At 43.4% G+C, this 13,141-nt stretch overlaps 1 protein-coding gene across 1 annotated transcript; it reads left to right on the top strand.

The window, feature by feature from the left end:
* Positions 1–3,950: 3,950 nt before the first annotated feature.
* On the top strand, positions 3,951–5,511 carry LOC308321742 (tubulin alpha chain-like; the record flags this gene model as incomplete). The annotated part of the gene is made up of 3 exons (XM_080772829.1): positions 3,951–4,176; positions 4,271–4,419; positions 4,534–5,511. The coding sequence occupies 3 exons, from the start codon at positions 3,951–3,953 to the stop codon at positions 5,509–5,511; spliced, it is 1,353 nt and encodes a 450-aa protein (XP_080628955.1).
* Positions 5,512–13,141: the final 7,630 nt, after the last annotated feature.

Here is a 13,141-nt window from a genome sequence, read left to right as displayed (position 1 = left end):
ACAGCCAGAGGATACATCCAGTCTAATTTGAAATAGAAAGACTGAAGAGGGGTGGGGGGGGGGGGTAGATACGATATCTTACATAATAGACTTCAACGGAAGAAAAGACAACATAGGAATCTATACAACACACATAGAACATACATAGTACATACTACCCTGGTTTCCAGCCCATAGACCCCGCCCACCCGACTGAGCGCACTGGTTGGAGGCTCTCAGAGTCTGACAATCAGGCTACATACATACAGCAATAATCAGGGTTGGGATCCTGTAGGATTTCGGTTCAGTTTAAGGATTCCTATAAGGGGGGTTCCAACTAGACCCGTAGAAGCCTGTAACTCCGAGAGGGTACAATGTTGGACCCTTATTTGGGTTCCATTTGTACACTCTCAAGAGTTATAGTGGTCCTTGAAATTAAAACGTCAGTGAGAACCACCTGTATTGTAATTGTAAAGCCACGTAGCAATGCCCAATTTTACTCTAGTCTACGCCAAGCCAATTAACCTAATATATATATATATATATTAGGTTAATTGGCTTAATTGGCAACACCAAGCCAGGTTAATTGGCTTGGTGTAGACTAGAGCAAAATTGGGCATTGCTAAGTGTCTCACAGGGTGTATATATATATATATATATAATATTATTATTATATTTGTTATACCTTTACGTGGTGTGATGGTGTATATCAGACAGTCACAGTAGCTGCATGTAGACTGCTAATTTAGATTAACATTATATGATATATCATATAATTAATATTCCCCCAGACATCTACAGATTCAGTGAGAGCTGGTGAGCCGGTTTAACGTGAGAGCAGATCAACTTGAAATCGCCTCGCCTCGCGACGGAGGCGCGCCGTGTCTGGTGGCCTTGAGCCACGTAAGGCACCGCCGAGCGAGGCGCTAGCCGAGCGAGTCGCCGTGCCGAGCGTTGCGACGGCCACCAGACCCGACTCAGCGCCGTCCGAGTTACGTCCCGATAGGCAGAGAATAGTATATATTAGTAGCCCCTAGTTTCATTTGCGAGGACAGCTACGCGTTCTGTCGCCGTTAGAACATCTGCGCCGAAGACGCCGTTTCCACGGCGACGGATGATGTCATTTCATTTTGATCTGATTTCATCCAAATCTGACACACTGGCAGAACACAAAGACAGCCAAGTCCAGAGCAACGAAGAAACAATAAGAGCAGTTCCAGTGAACAGCTCAATGTTTTACATTAACATTACTCATTACATCTATGGGGGGTTTCCACCATGCAGTAAATATTCAAACGTGTAGCAAATTAGACAAGGAATCAATACACATATTCATAAATAAAATGATACTGTATGGACAAAAAGGACCCTTCCCCCATCTATCTCCTACTGACCTGCTATTCAACCAGCATGTACACACTGTACTATACTGGAATGTACAGTACACACACGGTGACACACCTACTGACCTGCTATTCAACCAGCATGTACACACTGTACTGTACACACTGTACACACATGTTGACCTGCAATCTAGTGCACGGTACACTATACTACACTGACATAGATACTGTAGTAAAAGTGGCGAGTGGCAGTCTGGCAGACACGCAGCAAAAATCACGCCAATTTCCACGCTCGAGCCATTCGGAAATGATTGATTGAAATATGTATTAACAGTTTGCAGAATTACAGTACATTTCAAGCACAAACTCAATACAAAGACTGTTAACTGCGAGTGGACAACCCAATTAAGCATTACACTTGTTTACATTAAGAGGGTCCACCATGTTCAATTCATCAAAATATTTAGAGACGTTAACCATTTAAAAAAAACACATCTATAAATCCACGTTAAATTATAAACAATTGTCGCCAAAAGTAGTGCAAGAGCATCACACATTTTCACGCATGATCGCGGCGGACTTAGTTATACAACTTTTCCCTCGCGCTCCTATTTTATTTTGTTTCATTTTTAAGTAGAGATAGGGGAGGGGGGAAACGAACCTGTTCATGAAGAGTGGTCCGTGGTTCCGCCTTAAATTAAAGCACAGACAAATACAAATTATTTACTTTTAATTTACGGTAATCCAAATGCGTTCCTCAGAACCCGGCGAGAAGAATTGTTGACACACTGACTGGTGAGTGATGACTGTCTGCAGCCGTGCAGCGCTCGAGCTCTCCCTAGTACTCCCGCGGCTTATACACGTCGCCGTACGACGGTGCTCCAACAGTGTTGCCATATAATGAGTAAGAAACAAGCAACCGGGTCTAGGAAAACAACCCCCAAAAAAGAAGTAGCTATTTCTGCTATTACTTAATAACATGCATTACAAACTATGTCTATAGGCCACATGGGCACTATTTGAAAATAGCCGGTTTACAAGCTTGTGGATAAAAAGTGGAATAGTGGAATATTTGGAATATGTTTTAAACATGCCAACAACAACAACACAAATCCGGAACGGGACTGAGGCTCTATATATAGGATGTCTATGGCCATACTGTACAAGCAATTTTCACCACTTTCACCTCAGACAATTCCAGGCAACTTTTTTCTGTTATTCAGGATATATTGAAGATACAAAATCAACTGAGTTTGGGTTTTTTGCAATTAGGTTGAGGTCAAATTACAATATTACTGTCGGATGCAAGTTCAACTTTGGAACCTCCATATTCCTTCATACTTTCACAAAACATACTGGTGGAAATGCACACTTGATATTTTTACTTTAAACAATTTGTAGTGTTTGAGATATTTAGAAGATATAAAGCTGTGTGATGTATACATTTGGAGTTAAGACCATTACGTATATCAACCCGATTAGTACAGCTGGTTATAGTCATTGGCTGGTGTAAACTAATTAGCCTCAGGCAGAAACCATGCACAGGCGTTTTTCAAGGGAGGACAAACTAAGTAACTTAAAGTACATTTACTCAAGTACTATAGAAGTGCTTACTGCTTACAATGCACAGTACAATATTGTGGTACTTTTACTTTACTTTCCATTTTTGTTACTTCTACTCCACTAACATTACAGCATTTGACAGCTTTAGTACTTGTTACTTTGCAGATTTTATTATTAGTACAAAACCTACAGTAACCACATAAGTCCGATCTACAATGTGACTTGTTATGAGCATGTGGATCTATTTTCTATCCTACTGAAAAACCAAAGGGATAGTTTTAACAATAGAGAAACCATCATGTCAGGATACCACTGAGATTAGTTTTTTATCCCCTTAGCTCTAGATTGGGTGATTTCACCAACAACCACCACCTTGTCTAGTTTACAATTCTGTGTCAACCAATGGCTGATGACTACAGAGCTCCCCAACTAATCAGTGTCCTATAAAAAGAGAGCCATTAGCAGTGCCCCTCAACAAGAACAGCGCTTTTGTTTTTGGTTATACTCGAAGGACATACTTACAAAAATGGTGAGTAAGTTGCTGCCGAGTGCTGACTGACAGTCTCTTGATTGATGTCCAAAACTAATGATGCATAGGCCATGCTTTTATAGATCACACAAGACTACCTGTGTTAAATGAACCAATTAATTGGAACCATGCAGTACTTCTTTATTCTGCTGTAGGGAAACTTAAAATGACCTGCATGTATGTGCACATGAATAGATGCATGCGTCTGAATAGATGTTTTCACCAGAATAAGGGACATTGCAGCCATATTCACTAAATAATTGTCTAATGTTGGTTCCTCCTTGACATGGCTTGGCTCACTGAAGGTTCTGCTACACTAGATTGAACACACATTGGCATCTGTGATGGTGTTGCCAATAGTTTGCAAGTACATTTACTCAAGTACTGTACTTGAGTATCTTAATCTGAGGCAAATATTATTTACTCCACTGCAATATTTGAAAACATTAGTTGGCTACTTTGTAGGCTTTTATTACAAAACAGGCATTAGCCACTTAAGTCCTATTTGAAAATCCCCCCCCAACCCCTCTCTTCCTATGCAGCGAGAGTGTCTTTCCATTCACGTTGGCCAAGCTGGAGTCCAGATCGGCAACACTTGCTGGGAGCTGTACTGCCTGGAGCATGGCATCCAGCCTGATGGACGGATGCCCAGTGATAAGACCGAAGTGGCCAATGACTCCTTCAGCACCTTCTTCAGCGAGACTGGAGCAGGAAAGCATGTCCCCAGAGCTGTCTTTGTTGACCTGGAACCCACTGTCATTGGTACAGTTAAACAAATCCCTTGCTACTTTAGTCACAACTTGGAACAGAAGTCAAAGTACTAACTGTCAACTGTCTCCTGTAAACCTATTCACAGGTGAAGTGCGTACAGGAATGTACCGCCAGCTGTTCCACCCTGAACAGTTGATCACAGGAAAGGAGGATGCAGCCAACAACTACGCCCGCGGACACTACACCGTCGGCAAGGAGGTCATTGACCTGGTCATGGAGAGAATTCGCAAGATGGTGAGGGCCTTTGCTTTAATTTGTAAACGGTTTGGATAATTATTGTGAAAATAGTATTTTTGATCCATGTAATGGTTTGTTTTTTCTGTTGTGAATATGTAATATTTTTTTCAGTCTGACGAGTGCACTGGCCTCCAAGGGTTTCTCATCTTCCACAGCTTTGGTGGTGGCACAGGCTCTGGCTTTGCTTCCCTGCTGATGGAGAGGCTGTCTGTTGATTATGGAAAGAAGTCCAAACTTGAGTTTGCCGTCTACCCGGCTCCCCGGGTGTCCACAGCTGTAGTGGAGCCCTACAACTCCATCCTGACCACGCACACCACCCTGGAACACTCAGACTGTGCCTTCATGGTGGACAACGAGGCCATCTTTGACATCTGCCAAAGGAACCTGGACGTGGAGAGGCCGTCTTACATTAACCTCAACAGGCTCATCAGCCAAATTGTGTCTTCAATCACCGCCTCCCTTCGCTTTGATGGTGCCCTGAATGTTGACCTGACAGAGTTCCAGACCAACTTGGTGCCTTACCCTCGCATTCACTTCCCACTGACCACCTATGCCCCAGTCATCTCTGCAGAGAAGGCGTATCATGAACAGCTGTCGGTCGCCCAGATCACCAACTCCTGCTTCGAGCCGGCCAATCAGATGGTGAAGTGTGATCCCCGTCGTGGTAAATACATGGCCTGCTGTCTTCTGTACCGTGGAGATGTGGTGCCAAAGGATGTCAACTCTGCCATTGCTGCAATCAAGACCAAACGCAGCATCCAGTTTGTGGACTGGTGCCCCACAGGCTTCAAGGTGGGCATCAACTACCAGGCTCCCACAGTGGTTCCTGGAGGAGACCTGGCCAAGGTCCAGAGGGCTGTCTGCATGCTCAGCAACACCACAGCCATCGCTGAGGCCTGGGCACGCCTTAACCACAAGTTTGACCTGATGTATGCCAAAAGGGCCTTTGTCCACTGGTATGTCGGCGAGGGGATGGAGGAGGGGGAGTTCTCTGAAGCTAGAGAGGACATGGCTGCCCTCGAGAAGGATTACGAAGAGGTGGGCGCTGACAGTGCTGGAGCGGACGAGGATGATGAGGAAGACTTCTAGGCTCTTGTCTTTCGGTTTGCTGTTGGCCGGAAGTAATAGGATGGGGGGTGAAATGGGTCATGTGAGATCCGCTCCGGTTTTGCATTCATTCCTGTGATTGTGTGAACTTTTATTAAATGGACCCAATTGGTATAAGCAGTTAATTTGTCTGGTGTATCGTTCTTTTGACTTAAGGTTTTGTGTGTTTTCATGGCCAATCTGATTTAAACTTAGATCTGAATCTGATGTAACTGACCGGTTTATTCCATTTTTAAATCCTATTGAAACAATTGAAGTTCTTTCTGTGCATGCTTGTTTCCATGTAATTAGTATGGCTATATTATGCTTGTTTTGCGATTAATTATAAGAAACTAGACATGTTTAATTTCACATCTGTGAGAGCAACCTCTCATAGGCTACAGGATACAACAAATATAAAGTAGTATGGCATAAAAGTGTTTTTTTTTATTGTTTTACCTGAAATGTAGGGGAGTAAAAGTGGAAATACCTCAATTTTTTTATTTTAGTAGAGTGCTAAAGTACCACTGGACGTAAACTTATCCAATTAGAAGCCTTCCCAGCCCCAAACCTGATGTGGAATGAAATAATGGGATTTAAAAGTATTGTCATGTAAACACTCATTCGGAATGACCATTTCCCATGTAAACACGCAGCAAAAAACGTAATTCTGAAGTTTTCATTCTTAATGAAAAAGCCCTCATGTAACCGCAGCCATTGTTACTGCTCAAGGGGGTCAAGCATGCGGGCACCATGCCAGGAAGACCTTACAGCATGACATGTACACATGTTACAGTATGAAGTCTCAAGGGAGAGCAGCTACAGTAACATCTATGCTAACACTGTAGCACATTAATTGTCCTAAAAAATGGGGACATTTTGGACAGCTTCTCTATGCCTGCTGATATAATTCAGTCAAGATTGTCTGGTCTTACTCTTAACCCATAAAACTGGGAAAGCAGCTGTCATTTTAGCTTTCTTTGGCTATTCAAAAATGGCAGTTTATTTTTTCTTTTTTTTAATCTAATATTGTTTAGCAAATCTTAAAAATCTTCTAATAATAATATATACGATTTATATAGCGCTTTTCTAGGTACCCAAAGTCGCTTTACAGAAAGAGTACAGACATATTTATTAGAAAACGAAACTTCTAGGAGTCTACACACTCAACAGTCAGAGAAATGTAGTCAATTGTGGGACCTTGACTGCATTTGTACCATTTATACCTTTTTCTTAGTGGTGCAACCACTCCTACAGCCAGCTATGTCCGTCTGTCCCTATGCCTGTCTGTATGTTGGGGAGTTGCACTCAGTTCACACAGGTGATTTTTTAGTAAGTTTTAATGGAGTATTTCACTCACTATTCTAGATATGAATGTTAAAATATTTTAATTGTGGCCACATGCAGTGAACACAAATGGAGAAAATACAGGAACAGAGTCAGACAGATCTTCTCACAAGGGTAACAATAATCTCATAGAATAGTTTGGCTGTATTTTACTTATTTTATGCCTGACCAGGACCTGGGTAATCAAATTTCGTTCTGTACTTGTATGGAATGACAAAACTCCTTGAACTTTGAACAAGACAACTCACCCCGAAAGTCCGGACAACTCTCCGGACATCTCACCCCAAAAGTGAAGACAGCTCACCGGGGTGAGTTGTCTTCACTTTTCGGGGGTGAGCCCAACACGCCCCCGCAGAAAGTACAGACAACTCACCGGGGTGAGTTGTCCAGTATTCCTGGCAAGCATGATACCCAAGATTGGAAAAACACTAAGTTCATGTCAAGAACATTTAATGATAATACAATCCCTTTGTGGGCCTGAGCACTATGTGTGTGGCTTGCTGGCTGGCTGGGTCTGAGCACTATGTGTGTGGCTGGCTGGCTCTGAGCACTATGTATGTGGCTTGCTGGCTGGCTGGGTCTGAGCACTGTGTGTGGCTGGCTGGATGGCTGGCTGGGTCTGAGCACTATGTGTGTGGCTTGCTGGCTGGCTGGGTCTGAGCACTATGTGTGTGGCTTGCTGGCTGGCTGGCTGGGTCTGAGCATAGATAGATAGATAGATATTATAGCAGTGACTGACTGAAGGGCCTCCCACACCGTCTGCGAACGCAGCGCGTCAAAACAGACATCATTTTCAATGAACCTATCGCACACCGGCGGCGTCCGACGTGCGCTGACGCGCCGCGTCGGACGGAGCCGGTGTGTGTTGGGCTTGAGACATCGAGCGTGCGTCCGCAACTGGTTGTGGCCCCCATCAAGTGACCTTTTGACCAATGCGGCCCTCGCCCCAAATGAGTTCGACACCCCTGCTCTATAGTCTAGGGCTGAGGGGCTCCCTGGTTTAATTGAACTTTATTCAGAGTTTACAAAACATTTAAATGTTTGTTTCACTTAGAACCACTGGTTTGAATAACAATGAAAACAAATTGGAGGCAAATAGGAAGCAAACTAGAATTTAGAAACAAGCCCCCCCCCCCCCCCCCTGTACATTGTTTTTCCCTGTTTTACTTTCTTTATATGATGATTTCCTGTTTTTATAGAAGTGTATTGTTTTTATTCATTTTACAGGTTACTACAGCAGTTCAGTCAAAACAGTTCCGTTTTTGTACCCCGCCCCCCTCCCAATTTGTATAATTTGAACAATAAAATTAATGTTCTGGTGAATGGTGGACCCTGTTCCGGCCTGTTGTAAATAAGTGTAGCAGCCTAATGCTTAATCATGATTCGTCCACAAAGTAACAGTTTTTGTATTGACTTGTGCTTTTGTTTGAAATGTACCCATTCTGTAATCAGCATGCTGTGAAATAAAAATGTCAATCAATCAATCAATTTATTTACAAGCTACTTTACAGAAAAATAAGCCCAAAGTCGCTTATAATAAGCTGCCATGGTGGCAACACTGTACTGACTTTCCGAAGCCCAGCCTGGACTTTTAAACTATCGGCCAATCCCAGCGCTCTGTGGTTCCATGGGAAACCTGTGACGCAGCTTTAGTAACAGCAGCTCATTGGTCGGAATCGCTGTCCGTCCTTTTTTCATAAAAGTGTTACCCAATGCACGTGGAAACGCATGTTGGATCGTGAAGACCGTATGGGCGTGACAGTGTCAAAAAAGTACTTTCTGTCCTGACACTGTCAAGGACAGAAAGTACTGTCAAGTTGACAGCCCATTCAAGTCCTATCTGATTGCATTGAAATGGGGCCCATTGTCGGTGTACATGTCGAAGTGTCCTTGGGCAAGAAACTGAACCCTACACTGCCTCCAATGAGTTGGTCGGTGTGAGCTCGCCACCATTGGTGTGTGAATGTGGGAAGTGAGGACGCTGGCGTCGACTGTTCGCCGCTTCACCTCCCAATGTATGAATGAATGAACCATTGTAAAGCACTTTGAGCACTTGGAAAAGCGCTATAAAAATGCAATTCATTCAAGAGTAAAGAGAGCCTACTGTCGAATGTCCAGCAGTCCAAATATTATTAAATTAAATTTCAGAATGGTAGACCTGAGGCCATACCAGGCCTCAAGCCTGAGTCCTGAGGCCTATACCAGGTCTGAGGCCTACCATTGCGTGGCACATCTATTCACGAAATGTCTATGTTCACAGGATTCTGTGTGCGGCCTAGAGGAGCAACGGAGCATGTGCAGGAATACTGGACAGCTCAGTTGTCTGTCTCACTTTCTGAGACGGCGGGGTGAGTTGTCTGAACTTTCCGGGGTGAGTTGTCTGAGACAACTCACCTCGGAAAGTGAAGACATCTCACCCCTGGTGAGTTGTCTTCACGTTCGGGGTGAGTTGCCCGTACAACTACCAAAAAGAGTAAAAAGGGTGAGTTGTCTTGTTACCATGTGCTGCACATTCTTAAGAAGTGCATGGTTCTGCACATGATGTGCAGAACCATGCACTTCTTAAGAAGAGGTGTAAGAAATGTCCTTTGAGAAACCCAGCCAATGAGGGTTCAGGGCTCAGGGCTTGAGGGAGGCAATTGGGCCCTACGCTGTAAAGACTTGGGCGGAAGTTGCGGGATTTTTAGCGGAAGTATCGCCCAAGGAAATTAAGTTGATATGCTTTACAAATCAGTTTACATTCTCTGCGAATGAAAAAAGTGTTGTGATTGGCCGTTTGTGGCTGTAGATTGGCCTTTCGTCAGCGTGCAACACAAAGTATAAATTCAAGATTTACTCAGACTTTCTCCCCTCCCAGTAACAGCTTCCTTGTCCTCTCTGCTGCAATGTCATTTGTGTCTTTTCAAGTCAATTTTATGGGCCTGTTCACATTCAATGGAAATAAATGCAAGGCAATTCATTCTCAACTGACTCACTATAGTTCAACATTTTTGTTCAATTTGAATTGACTGAATTCGAGCTTCATGCTGTCATACTGTGACGTACAAAGTGACATACAAAGAAACCAATTTCATTCTTCTGCTGAATCAAAGTGTTAGTCTACTTGACTAGCCTACTTCAGTGGATGACCCCACCACATACAACACAAAGCTAGCCTGGCTAATAAGCCAGACCAAATCAGCCGTTGGCAAAAAAAGTGTTGTGTGATATTAGTGTGGCTTATTAGCCAGGCTAACACAAATCGTGCTGAAATGACTGTGTCATTAGTACTCATTTCAGCTAGGATGGCAATTGCAGAGCCGCATCACCACCAATATAAGTGACAGTGTACACATTGCAATAGAACAGAAATAAGACAAAAAGTATAGGTCATCCTAAGAAGGAGACTGCGGAACAGTGCATAAAATTAGACATTGCATTTGACTGGCAGGTTTATGTGATCATTGGAGTGGAGTCTGTGGAATATGCTATGAATAGCAGACTGTAGTGTAAATTCTTATTATTAAATCATAAGATTTTAGTTGACAAAATCTACAGTTGATTTTGTAGACAAAAATGTATTTTGTCGGGGCTTGATGGCGTCGTAATGCCTGATTTTACCCTTGGTTGCATGCTGATCTACAAGCCGATCTACAAGCTCACCCAATACAAGCAGTTTTTGTAATTAGTTGTTCTTTATGTACTGTAATTCTGCAAACTGTTAATACTTAAATCAATCAATGTGTGTGTGTGTGTGTGTGTGTGTGTGTGTGTGTGTGTGTGTGTGTGTGTGTGCGTGTGTGTGTGTGTGTGTGTGTGTGTGTGTGTGTGTGTGTGTGTGTGTGTGCGTGTGTGTGTGTGTGTGTGTGTGAGACCCATGCCACACCAATTAGCTGACTGCTCGGTGTGCATCTGCAGGGGTCAATACAATAGGTCGTACTCAGACATAGACACACACACACACACACACACACACACACACAGTCACTCTTGGGAGCGCTTTGCACCGCTCAAAAATACCAAACACAGATACAGATGCTGAGGAACACCAAATGTCAAAACCAGGAAGTAGCTTGGCATCGCACTGTCACAACCCCCTGCCGACAAATCCTTCCCATACAGGCCCCAATTTCCACAAACACCTGCTTATATAAAACAAGACTAGGTCAAAAGCTAGCATTCTGGACCATGACGTTATAAAGACCTTAATGATCTTGAAATGAAAAACATGTTTTTCATACTTTTACAGCATGTTAGTGGAGATTGACAATAGATGAAAAAAAACAAAACAGTCAGTATATAACGAAGATGACTCACACAGAGCTACTGCAGTAAGAGCGAACCTGTTCTGTGGACAAAATGCTTACATAAGTCCACAGAAACCAATTTCATCAAAAGATTACTCTACTTGAACCAGCGGATGAATCACATACACCACAAAGCTTTCCGTTTCATTGTGGGATCGCAAATGCAAAAGGCCCCATTGAAAACACAATCCCCCCCCCCCCCCCAGTCATGCTTGCAGTTAGTCCTTGCTGCATGCTATACTCTGCTTTCAGCTACCCCCGCCGGCTACCCCTCCTCGTGGTGAAAAGAGGAGCAGAGTCCTTCCTCTTCATCATAGTCCTGGACTATGTGCTCAGTCAGGAAGGCCTGCCCTCCGACCACATGGAACAGTGGTCATCCGTTACATTGGAACATCAACCTATAATAACAACAGGTGGTAGTGGTGCTGCTCTGAACGAAGTCAAGGGCTGGGATGGTCAAGAGGTGACCACTGCACGCACATCCACACATTTCAATGGGTGCAGGATCAAAAAGAATAAGAAAGGAAAGAGGAGATATCCGCACGCCGTTTTAAAAGCTCCCAAAACAATTTATTGACAACAGAGTGGAAAACAATACAACGTTTGGGCCTCAGGGGCCTTCGTCAGGTACCTACCTGGTATCATTGATGTCGCCTCGGGAACCTAAACAGTGTGTGTGTGTGTGTGTGTGTGTGTGGAGCGGTGACCTACTGACTGTCTCAAGTTCATATAATATTAGGCAACTGACCACATGATCAAACTGTAGTCTATAGACCTTATGAATAGTTTGATCATGTTGAGTCTAAACATCATGGTCATGGTGACCAACACTGGTACACATCTTGTCTACAATCTTGTGAGATGCACCTTTTATACTCCATTCCGTTTAGCTATGGTTGGCTTCAAAACTTTGTAGCAGGGGCCCGAAGAAATGGCCCAAATCATGAATGCAGTGTCCTGTCTGCCCAAAATGTGTATCACACATTGGAGGGCCTCTAAAGTTGTCTAAACCATGTGGTTCCCAAACCACTGGTAGCTTGACACCCAAAAAGGAAATGTGATGTCTGTCTACCTGCACTGGGAAGTGCCGGTTATAGGAGTCAGGTGGCCCTATGCAGACACGGATTGGACGGTCTGGCAATTCTGGCATTTGCCAGAAGGGCCGGGCAGGGTGGGGCCGTTTTTTTTAAATAAACAAAACAAAAGGAAGTTCACATTGGTGCTGCATTATTTCATAGGCCAGTAGTCTACTTCAACAGGATAACAGGAGCGCCACCAACAGGTGGATTTTTGAAAATGACTCAGTCAAATCATGAAGGCAGTGTGCAATTTACATGGGCTGCGTCCGAATTGCTAGGGTTGTTCCCTACTCCCTATCCCCCATACGGGGATCCAGATTCTAGTGGACTCTATAGTGATGATTTCGGACAATACTCCCTGTATGGGGAGCACCGATTCTGACGTCAATATCGATAGAGGGCGCTGTAGTTCCGCGGGTTCATGTACTTTTTATTTGCATGAAATCCCCATTAGGTTTTTTCAGATCGCCTCATAAAGAAGTTAAGAACTGTTTGAAAAATAAACAAATCATCCCGGCCATTTCACTCATTTGGATATGAAGAATCAACTGACTACAAGAAACCAATCAAAACGCTGCTGCTGAATTTCCGCTAGGAACAGACTGTATCAAATAAGTCTGGCTGTCACCTCCCTGCAAGGACAGTTTGTAAAGTTATTTTTAAATTCATGAATGAATAAAGGAAAAAATAGGTTAATGAAAATATGTTTGCAGGCATTTAGGCCTATATATCTATGATAAAAAGGTTATTTAGGATAATGGATATAGTCTAATATTAATTTATTGATAATAATCATAGGCCCATTGTTATGGGAAAACAGTGCACAACCTTGACAATATATGAAAATATATCAGCAGCATGATTTAATCTTAACCACATGAACCCCCGCTAATCCTGGGGCGGGGGGGATACGGCAAAAAT

The sequence above is a fragment of the Protomyctophum bolini genome, assembly GCF_963924005.1.
Source record: "Protomyctophum bolini genome assembly, chromosome: 9".
NCBI lineage: Eukaryota > Metazoa > Chordata > Actinopteri > Myctophiformes > Myctophidae > Protomyctophum > Protomyctophum bolini.
This window is presented reverse-complemented; position numbering and strand designations above follow the sequence as displayed.